This window comes from Podarcis cretensis (genome assembly GCF_951804945.1).
Source record: "Podarcis cretensis genome assembly, chromosome: 2".
Classification (NCBI taxonomy): Eukaryota; Metazoa; Chordata; class Lepidosauria; order Squamata; family Lacertidae; genus Podarcis; species Podarcis cretensis.
This window is the reverse complement of record NC_137171.1, coordinates 3,658,789-3,675,753: the sequence shown is the minus strand read 5'-3', so window position 1 is coordinate 3,675,753 and position 16,965 is coordinate 3,658,789. Positions and strand designations below refer to the sequence as shown.

The window sequence follows — 16,965 nt, the reverse complement described above, 5'->3', positions numbered from 1 at the left end:
ACTGGCTGGGGTTTCAGAGATACAAAAATTGAAGCTGGGACCTTCTGCTTGCAAAGCAAATGCTCTACCCCTTTCATACATATATATGTGTGAAAACTGCAAAGACGATGTCCTGTCTTGACACGCTGGACTGGTGGGAAGAAGAAGAAGAGGAGGAGGAGGAGGAGGAGGAGTTTGGATTTGATATCCCGCTTTATCACTACCCGAAGAAGTCTCAAAGTGGCTAACATTTTCCTTTCCCTTCCTCCCCCACAACAAACACTCTGTGAGGTGAGCGAGGCCGAGAGACTTCAGAGAAGTGTGACTGGCCCAAGGTCACCCAGCAGCTGCAGGTGGAGGAGCAGAGACGCAAACCCGGTTCACCAGATTAGGAGTCTACCGCTCTTAACCACCCCACTGGTGGGGCGGATGTTAGCAAGATTAAGGCATATAAACAAAACACAACTTATCTTCATTGTACAGAATTGAAGCCGGGGGGAGGGGTGAAAAAAATTGATATGCCGTCAACCAAGCAGAATCTCTGCAGAATCCTAAAGATGTGACCATCAGTGTCTTATATTTTCTTTTAAAAATTACCAAAATGTTAGGCCCTGATTTTCATCTTCTCTGGGATGGGACTGGTAGCGTCCCTCTATGGACAAGTTTTTGCTTTATATTAATTATAGTGCAGCAGAGAGACTTCATTAGCTTCATAATTCAAAGTGAAATAAAAGGTTTCAGAGGCAAAGAAAATATAGCTCAGTTAGTAGAACATGAGACTCTTAATCTCTGGGTCACAGGCTCAAGCCCAAAGTTGGGCAAAAGATTCCTGCAATGCAGGGGGTTGGACTAGATGACCCTCATAGTCCCTTTCAACTCTACAATTCTGTGATTCTCTAAATACTTCCTGAACCTTCCATTCATGAAATTGATTTGCCTCTATTATCCTCATTTTGGGACTTAACTGAGTTTCAGGACTGGCTCCAAACTACAGTTCTCATCAATTTATGACGCACACAAGGTAGCAAAGGCTAAAACAAACTGCAAGAAGAAACAAGTCATATGGTATTGTAAATATACTGAAGGATCCATCTTCCAAAATATGTTATTTTCTTCCCTCTACCCATGCAGAGGACAAGAAGGAGAACAAGGGAAGGGAATGTCTCCTACACCAAATGCCACCGTGGGATCACCTCCCAAAGTCCAGCTGGGAAGTGACCTGTAATTTACAAAGTGTTTGTACAACCCCCATGACATCCTAGCCAAGGTCTTTAGGCAACTAATGCAATACAGACACACTTAAAGAAATAATAATAATAAATCCTGCCAAACAATCATAACAGTGTTGTGGGTGGGGAGGGCACTGCTGGGCTGGGAAGTGAGGTATACTGGATTCAGTTGAGGCCTGGACCCCAAGACAAATCAGGCCTATTTGGGGGGATTCAGACCTTGGTTGAGTCAGGTTGAGACATACCCAGATTGCTACAGATCAGGCTGAGCAGGCCAGATCTACCCAGGGTGGAAGGAAGGAAGGAAGGAAGGAAGGAAGGAAGGAAGGAGAGGCAGGGATGAGTGAGAACAAGGAAAAAATGCAAAAATGGGGCAAACTAATGGGCAGCTTCCTCTTTGCAAGAGAAAGGGGGGATTTCCTTTCCCTCTAGGCCACACTTACTTATCACCCTCAGAAGTGAGAAGCAGGATAAGATCCTGTCAAGCAGGAGGATCTGATCCTGCGCAGCGCTGCACCTTCACAAGCAACTTCCCTTGCACAGAGGGAAGCTGCTACCATAGGAGAACCACCACACAGGATCATATCCTCCTGTTTAACCTGTTAAGTAAAAAGATCCAATCCTGCACAGTGCCAGTTGCTGCACCTTTGCAAATGGCTTCCATTGCATTCCCTTAATTGGGAGAATTCTGATTTTATTTTTAAACCCTTTGTTACAGATATGTTAAAATAGGGTTGTTAAAAACCCTTAGCCCTGCCCTTGAATTGCTTCAGGAACAGATCAGGGACAGCACATGGTAAATTAGCACGATTCAAGGGTCACAGTTCAGGACCACAGGAAAGACTGGGTGGAGAAGGGATCCATATACAAGCCTAATGGGAAACTAGTCCCCGCATGATAAAGTCTTGAGTGAAGGGAGCTGGTGTAAAAGGAACCATGGGCATAGCCAAGGTGGGCAGCTGCCCCCCCCCCCCCGTCATCAAAATCAATAAACATAAATACAAATCTGAGGTTTTACTTCTCCTAACAAAAGCCTGCCCCCACCCCAACAAAAATGTTGCCAGTTTGATGCCCATGACAGGGACCCATCCTTAAAGTCCCTTCCCCCCAAATCTTCACCGCACAGCAGGGAGAAGAAGAGAGAACTGGTAGAGAATTGTTGTGTCCAAATAGTCATATTTCCTCAATATAAAAGGATGTGAAGTCTTAACTATGAATCTGTCCTACTAGTCTGATTGGATGTCAAAAACATCTAAGAGAGCAAAAGCCCTATGCAAAAAGCTCCCAGAGGCCTCTCATACTCTCCTACATTTCACATTTTGTGGCAGCCCATCCCTTTACCCAGGCGCAGCCAACGAGAGGATCATTCTTATGCAGCAGCTGAAGCAAGAATGAGGCATTTCAGATGCAAGGACTGGTGCCTGGGATAAAACCAAGGAGCCAAAAGACTCAGTAAACAGACCCACAGTGTATAAAAGCCAAGAGTCACCCAAACTGAAAAAGTCCTGCAATAGAGAGGAAGGAGAAATTATTGTGTGTCCCAGGAGTTGCTACACAAAGCCAAGGTTTGTTGTTGCTGCTGGCGCAGATCATGTCCCATCAGCTACACAAATTGCATAATAAAACTAAGCAGGTCCATCCAGACCAGTTCCACTTGTGCTGAGGAGGAACAGCTAACAGAATGACATTGCAAGGCAACAGCACTCAGCAGGTATGATTTCTTTTTTAATCTTAAAACTCCCTAAAAGGTAAAGGTAAAAGGACCCCTGACCATTAGGTCCAGTTGCAAATGACTCTGGGGTTGCGGCGCTCATTTCACTTTATTGGCCAAGGGAGCCAGCGTACAGCTTCCAGGTCATGTGGCCAGCATGACTAAGCCACTTCTGGCGAATCAGAGCAGCGCACGGAAACACCGTTTACCTTCCCGCTGGAGGGGTACCTATTTATCTACTTACACTTTGACGTGCTTTCGAACTGTTGGTTGGCAGGAGCAACGACCGAGCAACGGGAGCTCACCCTGTCGCGGGGATTCAAACCGCCGACCTTCTGGTCGGCAAGCCCTTAGGCTCTGTGGTTTAGACCACAGCGCCACCCGTGTCCCTAAAACTACCTACCTTGACTATAATGGATTGACACAAATCAATTTACTATGAAGAATTGTACTACTTCTAGGCATTGGCCAAACATTGCTGGCCACGTACTCTGGAGCAAATTGCCACTTGGGCTGAACACTTTGCACAGCTTTGTTCAAGGCAAACAGATGTCTGCTCCTGCTTTGTACCAAACACCGCAGAACCAACCTTGAAGGCAGGCCATGCTTATGTGCCTCGGTCTGAAGCAAGGGCATGTTGTTCTGGAAGACTAAGAGGTACATGTACTCCCTTGCACAAGGGCCTTTTGGAAAATTTCCACCACTACCCACATTTGCTTCCTAAGCAGTGGTGGGACTGTTCATTTGCACTCCTGTCATATATGCCATGATGCCCAAAGAGCGCCCTCACTTTACATCTTCTATTATCAAGAACAGCAACTATTTTGCTCCTTTGTGGAAACACAAGCAGGTAATTCAAGTAGAAGATACTCCATCTACAGCCACCTAAATCAAATCAAATCAAATACCTTTATTGGCATCACAGTATAAAACAGATTTAAAATCACTGGGATAATTAAAAGGACAAGGGTGAAGCTGTTGAAAGTCATAAGGTCACACTGTGATCGTGTGCACTTATATATTCTGCTTCGCCCTGTCTGTTCCCCGTAGGGATGGTTCGTTAAGAACCCTTTTGGGTAAAATTGTGCAGCCACCTATATCTAATGTTGCCAGTTTGATGTTATCAGGATGGATACTATCATTTCCTTTCTCCCTCTAACCTTATTACCAACCTGTGGGCCATGGCTATTCCTCTCCTACAAGCAAGAAATCCAAGTCAAGAGAGACAACCTGTGTATGATGACTCAGAGAAACCATGACCAAGGAATAGAGCCAACCACAAGTCGCCATTCAATTCTCCATCCACTGGAGCATAAAAGGCAGGACTTGTAAGCTAAAGCAGTTTCCCAGTTTTCTAAATCCACTAGTCACTTGGGCACATGTAAGCTATGCCAAAGCAACAACCACAAAGCAACTTCATGGTTCTTTAAAGTGCTTGTGACAGCACACGCACGTCCTTCAAAGCAAGGTGGAAAACTGCCTTTGGTTTCACATGGGTCATGGAGAATCATACCAAAGCCGCACAAAGGCAGAGTTAGCTGCCACAGTGAGGAACAGAAACCAGCAAAATCCCCTTAATAGCTCTGCCACTGCAACCTCAACCTTGCCTCCTTTATCAGATAAGTGTGAAGTTATTCTTCAGGAATTTATTTAAAATGAACCAGCAGTATCTCTTGTAACTCAAATGAGCTCTGGAAGCAAAGCTGGAAGAAGCATTGAACATATTTAAACAACAGCAGCAACAGTGACCAATAAACCCCTAGCCAAGACATCTTGTGTGGTTTTCCTCTAAATAAACGCAACCTGCAAAAATTAAATAAATAAAACATGCTGGAATTTTTGCAAATTCTGGCCTTGCTAAATCTTCTACTCTGCCACACAGGCGGGGGGAGAAGGGACTCTAGGACTCAGAACAACTCTCCCATTTACAAACTAAATAAACCCAGACACAGCCTTTTCAAAAACTCAGCTACTGTGCTCCAGCACCACTGGCTTTTGGCAGCAGCAAAGCAGGAAAGCAAGGAAGCAGTAGGCATTTCTGATGAATAAAGCTCTCACACAGCGGTGTCTTGCATCCAGAGCAGGAGGATGAAGGCGACCAACAAAGCACTCTCTCGCTTGCTGGGGAAAAAACAAACCAGGAAATGCCTCTAAGGCCTGTCACTTGCAGCTTCATTTCTGAGCACAGGGACAGCCAAACTCAATGGGACAGTCAAACTACCCCTGTTAACCAACTGCAGGGCAAGGAACCTCCTTCCTTTCCGGACACCCTTCCAAGGGCCAGATGTTGGTGGCAGGTGAGGGCAGGGACAAATGTGAGGAGAGCCACAAATGTGACCTTCACCTTTGTATAGCAGGCTAGTTTCTACACAACTCCTACCCATCCTCTATCCAGGCAAGCAAGAAGCACTGCCAGAGTTCTAGGACACATTGCAGCCATGGGGAAACACCCAAGGAGGCTGCAAAGCAGGCCTAGTGAGATGTGTCACCTGAGGAAACGGTATACTCCTGGGGATAGTCTCAAGGTAGAGAGGCCCAGACATCCTATTTTTTGCCCACAGGCCTGAGTTTCCCCATCCCTAAGCTGGTTGTTGCACCTGCTATATAAGAGTTTGCAGTTCAAAGCATCCCTTATAGCAGGAACATTTTAACTCACAATATCTAGGAAGTTCAACTCCAAGGATAAACCTGGAAATGCAGATAGGAAGGCAGGAAGGGCTCTCCCATTCCAAGGCAGTTGTGCAAATAGAAGAAGCTACGCAAAACTGGATCTGTTGATGTCAGTACCACAACTCCTCAACATCAGTAAATGACAAACAGTAAAGTCAATAGCCCCGACTCTTCCCCCCACCCACCCACATGTCCCCAAAGAGCACACAGAACATCAGGCTTATACAGAGAACATCAGGCTTGCGGGTAATCTGTGATGGAAGTGGGAGACAGGAAAAACAGAGACGAGAGAGAGAGACAGAAAGAGAACACAATGTGGCAGTCATTCTGCTCTGCTGACCGTGACTGGCCATCCGTGCAAAATGTTTTTTTCCTACCAAAAGACTGGTCCTTGAGTCGGTTCCAAGCGTTCAGGTCTCTCCCTTTGGGCGGTGTAGGTCTAGGCTGCAGCACCCACTCCGCACGCGGGGAATTGGGAGGTTTTGCTTTGAAGGAGTCTTCTACTAAAGAAATAATAGGGTCACTTTTTCTTGTTGTGTTTTTCTTTCCTCCCCAACTCCCTTTACAAGCACCCCCCCTTCATTTAGAAAGCTTAGACTGGAATGTATATATATTCACAAATCTGCAATCTGTCAGGCATTCTGAGTGTGTTAAATATTGAAGTTATACAGAGAGTGCTATGAAAATCAGGCAGAAAGTGCACCAGGGTCAAATGATCTCTTAACAGGACAAAACTTCCTGTTTCCCATATTCCCTGCAAGCACTGGCTTGCACACAGTTTTGCCTCCACAGCCATTTCCCGTTTGCTAAAGTGGTCCATTGATCTCAGCACCCTTCAGTTTTTATTTTACTGGGGATATGAAGGCGTATTACAGGGGGTGGGGAGGAAGCAGCAGCTGTACTCTCATAACTTTCAAGCTTCACTAAGGTCAAGCAATTGTTTCCAGCTATCAGAGATCAAAACCATCAGGGATAAATAGACATTTCACTTATTTTGGAGATACAATATGTTTATGTGCCACATCAAATAGTATCTAGGGTAAACATATGCAAAGGAGAATAAGATTCCTGTACATTTCCCAGATGTATAGTAGAAGAGCAAATTGCAGAAGGCACAGCTTTTCTCATCCCTGGAGAACAAGCTGCACTTATTAAAAAAAACCTATTCTGTAAAACTATCAGAAATGCAGGAACCCTGTCCTTCAAGCTTCTGATAATCGTACACATGAAAGGGCTTCAAGCTTGGCCTACCACCTCTCTTCAAATCTCACGGCCATCAGGGAAAGTTGTTTGCAGCCTACAATGTCTGCTGCTCACCATCACCCCAAAGACAGTTCAGCAGCCCACAGGACACTCTTGATTGCCAAGCCATACTCTGGTGATCAGAAATCTGAATCCACATCACATTCAGGACTAAAAGGCTATTCTAGCCCAGTGCTTTGAATAATTAAGAGTTCTAGTCAAATTTAAAAACTATTTTTGAATGGATTGGGGTGGAGAGGCAGTCAACTAAATGACCTCATACTGAAAATGCCTGGTCCTCAAATGTGTCAAGAGCTTCTCTAAAAAGGCACGCAGGCATACTGACATAGCTCTCCTCAGCCTAGATTGTATCTGTCTTGACTAGGCCATCAGGAAACAAAGCAGTCCATTTTATTAGACAATTGTCAAGGAGGCCACTTAGATTTTCCACCCTCATGAGCCCATGTGGCTGTTACCTCTCAGGCTTGCTCTACACATGCAGGGGGTATATTCTGGCTTTACTCAGAATCAGTGCTTTATTTCTTGGGGAAAGGGTCTGGTAGGCACTGCGCCTGCTGCTGCTTGCCTGCTTACACCCCCACCCATCCCGCCCACTCGCTTGCTCCCACCTCGCAGCTTTGCCTGGCGCTGCCTCCTCACCGCTTCCCAGGACGGCAGGCACAGCCTCCCAGAGGTGCTTTGGCACAACCCTTTGACTACTGGCAAAGAGCCCTCCAGGATCTTGCCTGGCGATCATAAACAATCTCTCCTAGAAAAGGAGGGGATTGAGCATGTAATCACTGTCCCTTACACCCCACAACATTCAGCAGCAATCTGAAGGCAGGCTTTAGTTGCAGTTACAGGTACATTTGAAGATTAAATTGAACCTGGGCCTACATCCTTTGTTAAGGATGAACCATATGCAGGTGAAAAGCAGGCGAAGAGCCAAGAGAGTGAGAGAGACAGATGGCTGAGCGCCCAGCCCTTTTATTTGGGTCATGCCCATCTACCTGGTCGCACTCAGAGGGAGGTGGCTCCCACAGGTTTGACTGTTTGAAGCCACATCCTCTGTGTGCACATTCTAGCAAACAGGCAATGTTGGACTCGACTGCTCTATCTTTATATCCCACACTTTGGTGCAACCCTTTGACTACTGGCAAAGAACCCTCCAAGAACTTGCCTGACTATCATAAAAGGGTCATGCCAAAGTGCCTCTGCTCTGGCACAACCTTTTTATAATCAACAGGCACCTTCCTGGAAGGCACTCTGGTGATCGTAAAAGGGTCGTGTGAATTTGTGATGCGGGAGGGGAGGTGGCAGTATGGCATACTGGTTCAGAATAGAGCTACTGAAATTAATAGGGCTAGCTTACAGACTGAATGTGAGGGGATAACATTTTTTAATATCTCAACAAAAAAGCTCAATGGAAGAAGAAAACTAGAATGTTAGGGAGAGGTGTCAGGTGCAACCTCTCTTATTCCTGCTCCCTCAAAAAAACCTGCTTGTATACAGTATGTCTTAAGGAATATATCTTAAGGAAAGATTGAGAACAGCTCCTACTCTCTCTTTGATGTGCTAATTTATCACAAGCAGGGAGATTTACACATACTCAGAATATTCACAACCTCTGTGACCAGAAATGGTACAGTCCACAATTCTACCACGGCCCTGGTTTACCAGGACACAGATCACAGAAGCATTGAATTGTAGAGCTGGAATGAACCTGAGGACCATCTAACCCGACCCCCTGCAATGCAGAAATCTCAGCTAGATCATACATGACAGATGGCCACTCAACCTTTCTGCCACTAGCTGATCCATGTACTGTATTCACTTTGTCTCCAGTAACACTGGAAAGGATCAAAACTTGGCTCACTAGGGCAAAGTTTGAAAACCTCTGATCTAGTTGCTGGCTCCTGCTGCACTGAAGCTAGATTAGCCATAACTTAATCATCCCAAGCAGGTATTTCTCCAGCTTCTCTTTAAACTCTTCAATTGTTAAAGCTTTTAAAACCAACCTTGAGAACATGCTCCCCAGCATAATCTCATAGTCAGAAAGACTTTCCCTAATACTTAGCTTCAATCTTCCTTCCTGTAGCTTAAGCCCATTTGAAAACTACTATTTCTCCTCCTCAGGTCTGAACATGCCCATTCGCCCCCCCCCCCCGGCTTTCCTCTTCATTCAAGGCTCTCACATTTCAACCTTTTTATTACCTTTGTTGCTTTCCAGTCACACCTCCTCTCCAACAATCTATCTCTACAGTCTTTAAATGGACAAGGCCCAAAACTGAACAGAGGGAGGTATTCAGCTAAGATTTACTCAGACTAGACACACTGAAATGAATGAACTTGACTAAGTCAGGTCCACTAATTTCAATAGGTCTGCTGTGAGTAAAACTTCCATTGAATACCACACCAGAGTTCTCCAGATGAAGCCTAACCAGGACCAAGCAGAATGACCAATTTACCTATCTATCCTGGGGAACTTCCTTCCCAAGATCAAGAAAAATAACTTTGACAATCACAGCCACCAAGCCTCTCTCGCAAAGCAAAACCCAATGAGCCCCTTTTCAAATGTCGGTGAGCCTCTGGTTTGATTTAAACAGTAAAGAGTCGTAGAGGTGAGGTGTGCAGAGCCGCCTGCCGCCTAGCAGTTTACCTCCCAAAATATATTTTTTTCCTATCCACTTCTAGTACAATATTGGAGCCAACCTGGGTTTCTGGTCTGCTCTCCTGTCCTTAAACCGTTAAGCCTTAGCCCTGCATCCATAAGAAAATATGCATTGTATGAAAATGTTCACTAAATTCAACTACTGAGGTGATCAGCTGATCCAAAAATGAACAGAAGAATCAGACCTGAAACACTAAGTTTAAAAACAGGAGCAAATCAACCACATTTCCCCTACACAAGAATTTCATACCTGTGAGAAGGGAAATAAACTTCTGTTTTGTTCAACAACAACAACAACAACACTTTAGCAACCATTTGAAAAAGAGAAATAATTATTTGGCACCATGAAATGTCCCATCTGTTTATAACTAGTAAAAATGATTAAAGAGAGATCTGGTACAGTTATGTCTGGTCTGGAACACAGAAGTCAGACATTACCCTATAGTTCTTGGCATTCACACCAGCACTGTTCGGCTATGAGACCAATTACCTGCTTGTCTAAAAACAGAATCGCCTGGCTGGAGAAAACTAGGCCTAGTTTAGGGTTTAAGGCAGCATTTGTTTTTTTTTAGTAAGTATTTATCTTCCATCTCAAACATGATGATGATGATGATGATGATGATACATGCACACAGAGACAAAATACATCAATCACAAAGTTTAATGTGTGAGGAAGGAATCATAATGATCTGATGAAATCACTTCCATTGAATATAAAAATCTTAAAAATGTCTTTAGTGTAACAGATGACAACTTAAGGAAAAAGAGAGACTACTCTGCTAATTTATGCACTGCAGCACAAATGTGCCTGAATACAGAGAATTTCCCGAAGCAATGCACATAATGTGTCCCTTATAGAGGGTGAACTACAATTAAGATGGGTATGTAATGTAGCAGAGCCATAATGGATGGCCACTGCGTAGCACAGATACCACAAGTAGCATTAGAAACAGTTATTAATGACATGCCTGGACTGGAGCAGGACAGCTTGCACACTATGTTTTCAGGAACAGGCCATGGCTCAGTGACAAGGCCCCAGGTTCAATCCCTCCCATCTCCAGGTAAGACTGCAAAGTCTTCTCTCCCAAATCCTGGAAAGCTGCTGCCAGCCTATACAGAATATAACACTAAGCTAGGTGGACCAATGATCTGAGTTGGCACAAGGCAGCTTAATGTGTTCAAGAAATACACTGACCCAGAGATGAAAAATTCATCCCACAAGCAGAAAAATACATAGGGTTGGCCAAAACCAAGTAGTCTACCAAGGTTAGACTAGACATGACACACACACAAATAAAAAATAGGATATTTACAGGATATTTACAATTTAAAACAGCCATGGAGTTGGTTGGGGGTGGGGAGCAGGCAAGAAAGACAAAGAGAGGCTTAAAAACAACAACTTGTCCCTGCCATTTGAACCCCATACACCCCAAGTGTATTCATTTATATGTCATTGTGGTTTTGAGATGATTAGATTGATAGAAAAGTTTGCTACTTTTAAAAGCTGCTATACTAGGGAAGTTTTTAATGTTTAATGCTGTATGGTGTTTTTAACATTCGGTTGTGAGCTGCCCAGAGTAGCTGGGGAAACCCTGCCAAATGGGCGGGGTAAAATAAATAAATAAATAAACAAATAAATAAATAAATAAATAAATAATATTTGAGCTCAACACAGTTCAGAAAGCAGAATACAAATATTGAATCAAAAGTTAGTATTTGCCCTATGGGCAACATATCAAGTTTGAGTTTGGATCATTTAGATACTAAAAAAAAAGTCAACGACATTTATTTCAACTCTACAATTCTACAATTATAGAAGACCCACTCACATGTATATACACTTCTAAGGCACAATGTATAAGAAATGCAAAAAGGCGTCTTACTCAAGTCCATGTAGTATGGAAGCACTGGCTACCATGGAATTAGTTGATCAAAGTAATAAAGTACTGGAGGGATATTCAACTAAGGTTTACCCAGAGTAGACCATTAAAATTAATGGACCTAAGTCATGCTAATTCATTTCAGCGAGCGTACTCTGAGTAAAACTTAGTTAAATATCACCCATAGTTATTATACTCTGATGCTTGAGGAAGTTTGGGAGCTAGAACAAAGTAAGGGGCTTGCCTCCAAAGGCAAAGATATTCACCCTTTTCACATCCTGTAGCAGGAGCACAGAGCCTTTGGGACAGGAAGCAATTTAAAATGGAGTGCTTCCTTTTCTAAACAATAAAAAAGTAAAGTGAAAACAAAAGTAAAGTGAAACAAAAGAAAATGAGTTTGGAGGATACTAGGAACCTCTGGACATGAGTCCTGAGACAGGATTTATGCCCCAAAAGGATAAGGAAAATTAAAGTAGGCGGGAGAAGGATGGTACTTCAAACGGACAAGAGCTCAAAATCAACCTGCCTTTAGCTCTTCCCGGGAGCCCTAAGTTACACTCGTTTTTTCCAGGAGTCCAAAGTTACACCCACATACTTTTTGTGGGCAGAGCACAAAAAGTAGAAATAAGCTGCTATTTCTACTGCAAGGTGGAAGAGTAAGCATCTTGTTTTCATATTTGTCACTCCACAACAGGGTTTCAAGTCTCCTTTCCTCCCCACCCATCACCCACTAGCAAAATTTATTCTTAAAGATTTATTTATTCTTAAACATTTTTGAAAAATCCACCATTCGATTGCAAGTCCCCACTCCCCTCAAAAGAAAAATTGAGAGAAATTAACTGGCTGTGCTGGAACTGAGGAGATTCCTCTATCGCAGGTGTGGGGATCCTGCGGCAACTCCCATAATTCCTGGTCCTGCCGCCAGGGCTGCTGGGAGTGGTAGTTCAGCAACATCTGGAGGGCCAAAGGTTCCTCACGCCGATTGTTTTTTGCTACTTAGCATGGCCACCCTTGTCCCGTTGAGGGGAGACAAAGATACATTCCCTTGTTATTGCAAGAACTTTTGATCACTGAGACTAAACAGACTGCCAGGAAAGCAGTAGGAAAACCTTGGGAAATGCACTTCTATTTTCAGGGCTTTAAACATTCCTGTTGCTTCAAGTAATTCAATCCAAAAACCTAAAGCCTGCCTGCAGATGTCAGGTGGCATAGCAGAGGCTTCTGCATTGAGCAAACAATCCTGATAAGGGCCTTAAAAGGGGGGTCCCAATTCACTCCACTTATCTTTTCATTGTGCCCTTCAACTTTTTTAGGCAGTTCAAAAAAGCTGCCTCTTAAGCCTTACAATATAGGCCCAATATGGCTTCTCAAAAGGCCTAGACCAGCCCTTTCCTCAAGGAGCCCATGACTGTATTCAGATGTGGAATTTATTGTGTTAGGTTGTTGTTGTTGTTGTTGTTGTTGTTGTTGTTGTTGTTGTTGTTGTTGTTATAATGCTAGCACTTCTGTCCTGATTTCTAACATGTGTTATGGAACTGTGGCTTTCTGATCGATAGACTGCCATATCATGCTAAATTTCAAAAGGCAGGAAAGAACTGTACACTGGGATGCCGCCCTAAATTTCATTACATGAAAAATTACAGTGCAAAATTCCCATGTTTTCCCAAGTAAACTGGGTTGCAAATGAATTTTTTTTCCTGGAAGCAATTAGCATGGAAATGAGCACAAATTTCCACTAGGTTTCCAGCAGTAAAATTATATTGTGTGAAAGATCACATAAAAGGCAGGAATTATTAGTCAGGAAAACGGAAAAAGCCTTTGCATGTCATCCAAGCTTGGATAGCTGAAGCTTCTCAACTGGGCAAAAAGCTCTCTCACACTTCCATTTCATCCCTTCCTCACAGTAACCCTGAATCTGTGGGGTGTCTGTCTGTCTGTTTGTTTGTTGGACAATCACAGAACCAGGCACTTTCCCCCCAAAGCACTAAGAAACTGCCTTCTCTGGAAGTCTAATACATTTTACAGCCTCAATGCTGTAAAATGCCTGAGAACCTAAACTAAAACAAAATGGGCCATGGGGTGTGGTAAGGGAAGATAAATCCTGGCTTTGATTTATTCATCATTATAATCAGCACAGCTTCATTAGGCACCAGTAACCCTAAGAGGGATTTGTTAACAGGTAGAACGCTACAACTGTTCTTGGCACAAGCCCACTTGCCACCAAATGAAAAGAGGCAAAAAGATACACTTGTTTGACTGTTCCACCAGACACAATAAGCTGCTGTTCAAATCCATTATCCAAACTCGTTATTCACTAAGCCAATCTCAGATGTCTAAAACAGCGCTCAGGGAACAAAGCCCTGCATGGAATTAAGTAAATGGACTAGATTGATGGGCTTCAAAGAGCTATTCGACACGTTAAAACAACAATTTTCCTAGCAGGCCATAATAAAACAAGGGAGCTGGAGTCAAGCACAGAGCAGCAAAACTGGGCTGCTACTATCCAGCATTTTCTACAGAAGCTTCCATCTACAGCTTCCGAAAAGGAAACTGTGACTTCTCAAGTCAGTCCTTTTGACTGAAGTTGACTTCTCCACTTGCTGGAATTGCCAGACTTGTTTTGATCTGGGGTTGTATACAAAAAAAGGGGGGTATTGCTAATTGTGCTCATCTGCTTGGCACACCGAAGAATGGGTCTGGCTCAATCTGCAAAATATGCACAGCTCCTCAGGGAGGGCCAGAGGTTCCCCACACCTGCTCTAGAGAACATTCAAGCCAGTTCTCCCCCTTCCCCCCCCCCCCAAAGAAGCAAAAACACCAGCTTTGCATGACAAGAACCATTTTGAACACTGCAGCATCAACCTACATAATTCTCAGGAATATTAAAGAATAGCTTATCACAGCCTCAGTACTTTCACAGTGAGCAATCCCACATACATACTTAATAGTCAACACTGAGCTGAGTGTTTCAATGTCTTTTACTGGTTACTGTTATAATTAGGACCCGTCAATGGCTGTGGATCAGCAGTAGAGCATCCACTTTGCATGCAGATGGTCTCAGGTTCTTTCCATGGCATCTCCACGTAGAGCCAGGAATATCTCCTGTCTGAAACCCTGGAGAACTACTGACAGTCAGTACAGACCAGCCTTTCTCAACAATTCCCAACCCAGATTTTGTTGAACTACAAGTCCCATCATTCCTAGACAGCAAGGGTAGAGGTCAGGGATGGTGGGAATTGTAGTTCAAAAGTACCTGGGAACCCAAGGATGATAAAGGCTGGCACAGTGGTACCTCTGGTTACTAATGCCTTGGGTTAAATTTTTTTGGGTTATCAACAGTTTTAACCCGGAAGTGAGTGTTCCAAGCTCTTGGAGGCGTCGCTGCTGGCCAGAGCCAAGCCCGGACATCCATGGGGCCTGTGGAGGCTCTGCAACTGGGCTCCAACCGCAAGAGCTCTCCAAGGCTTCACAACTGCCTGGAGCCAGGCCCCGACATCCGCAGGATGCCCAGCAGGTCGCATCCCAGCCCCAAAGCTATGTAAGGAACACTTCCTTAACAAAGACCAAGAGCAGTGAAGCTGTTAAGAAAACAAAGGTGAGCCTGGGCTGACAAGCCCTTGACCAACCCTTGCCCTATCCCCAGCTGTAGCAAGATGGGTGGCACCTAGCCAGGTAAGCCCACCTACCCTGTGGGAGGGGGGGAGTGTAAAATTTTGGGATTCTGCAAGGGATTTGGGGATTTGTTTATGTGTGTCTGCCCTGTGCCTTTGCCTCTGCTTTGCTCCTTCATTTGGGGGACTTCTGGGGGACTCTGCCTTCTGACATTGTTTTAGGGATTGTGTGGGGTTTGGGGTTCAGCTATTGGTTGACTGTGTGACTGCAAAAATGGGTAAAAGCCCCCCATCCAAACAATCATCAGTGCATGTAAGAAAAAAATAAAAGTTATTTTTTTCATCTACAGTACTGTCTTATTTATTTTATAGTACAGTATATTGATTATTGCCTTCATTTTATGGATCAATGTTCTTATTAGACAGTTAAATTCATGTTGAATTGCTGTTTTAGGGGGTGTTTTTCATCGTCTGGAACAGATCAATCCACTTTTCCATTACTTTCAATGGGAAAGTGCGCTTCTGGTTAAGAACGCTTCAGGTTAAGAACGGACTTCCTGAACCAATTAAGTACTTAACCTGAGGTACCACTGTATAGACAATACAGTTAGACCAATGGTCTGACTCAGTATAAGACAGCTTCCTATGGTCCTAATTATTCTGTCATTTATCAGTGAATGTGCTTTCTGATTTTAAATTGGCTCCATCTTAAATATTGTTCTAGATTGTTGAAAGTTACCTTGGAAGGGCTCTGTCCTAAGAGGTGATCTATAAACAATAAAAAATAAACAATACAATGGTTCTGTTGTTTCACTATGGCATTCAAGAAAAATGTATGGTCAACGTGGTCAGTCCTTTAGCATTCATAGAACAGTTGATCACTGACCAGATTGGCTGAGGCTGATGGGAGTTGAAATCCAATAACAAATGGAAGGCCATGGATTCCCCATCTCAGATCCAGGGGACACCTACACCTAGGGATAGTTGTTATCTGACACCTATTTACACAAGAAAGTTGTATTTTAAGTTAATAGTCACCATACCATAATATGTATGTGAGAACTGTAACAATTCTCATCCGATAGCATCAACAATAATTAGGTTTAGAACTTGTCACTTTTGTTTAATTTTGGCATAGTGACATCATTTAGCTGCATTAATTGATTTGTCTGGAAAAGTCAAGTTTAAACTCAATTAACTTCCCCTTTCGATGTGAAGTGATGCACACATCCCTGAACCAAATTAAAGCTCTGCTTTCTGCTTTCTATGTTAGAAAGTCTTAGCCCTGCAACCTATAGACACTTATCTAGGGGCAAGCCCCATTGTACTCAGTGAGACTTGTTTCTAAGTAGAAAGCCACAGGATTGTACTCTTAAGCAGTTTTTAAGGTTGTGAGTAACACTACTGATTTGAAGTTAGGAAAGGATTCAAGAGTTTGCAAGACTGCAACTTGTCTGTTACTATTGTTAACTTCTTTGGCAAAAAAAATAAGTAAAATTCTATTCTATTCAATTCTATATTGAGCATTTATGGCAGCCAGGAACACTGGAAAATAGTTCCTTATGCACTGAAGCAAGACTCAGCAGAACAGCTCTAGAAAGCAGTTTCATCCTGCCCCACTTTTCTTTAAAGGCAAACAGGACAAAAACAAGAATTTTTAGCTTAGCTGTAATGCAGAAAGTATTTGCTGTTGCACAGTGTGCTCTGCCAAAGTGGTATTAGGTGTAAGTAGCTGAAAAAGGCAAATCAACAGGAAAAACAAGAACCATAAACTTGGTCTGTAAATAATTATGTATTCAGCTTTTACCAAATTGTAGGGGGTGGGAATTAAACTCCTCTCCCAACAAAGCAGCCAAATTATGGCAAGCAGAATTTTTAGAGGAGGATGGAGGGTTGCTGCTGGTGTTAAAAATAATAAACGGCAGAATGCACAAAGTTAAATGCCTTGCAAAGGTACAACTCTGATGCAAGC

At 43.4% G+C, this 16,965-nt stretch overlaps 1 protein-coding gene across 5 annotated transcripts in view; it reads right to left on the bottom strand.

Moving 5' to 3' along the window:
• LRP1 (LDL receptor related protein 1) overlaps positions 1-16,965 on the bottom strand; it is a 317,944-nt gene that overhangs the window by 278,633 nt on the left and 22,346 nt on the right. For 2 of the 5 annotated variants that reach the window (XM_079967067.1, XM_079967069.1), the window contains exon 2: positions 5,967-6,092. The exons of 2 other annotated variants lie outside the window; for them this stretch is intronic. In XM_079967067.1, coding sequence (XP_079823193.1) covers positions 5,967-6,092 — 126 coding nt within the window. The remainder of the gene's footprint in view (positions 1-5,966; positions 6,093-16,965) is intronic. One more of the 5 variants, XM_079967068.1, reaches the window with a different exon arrangement.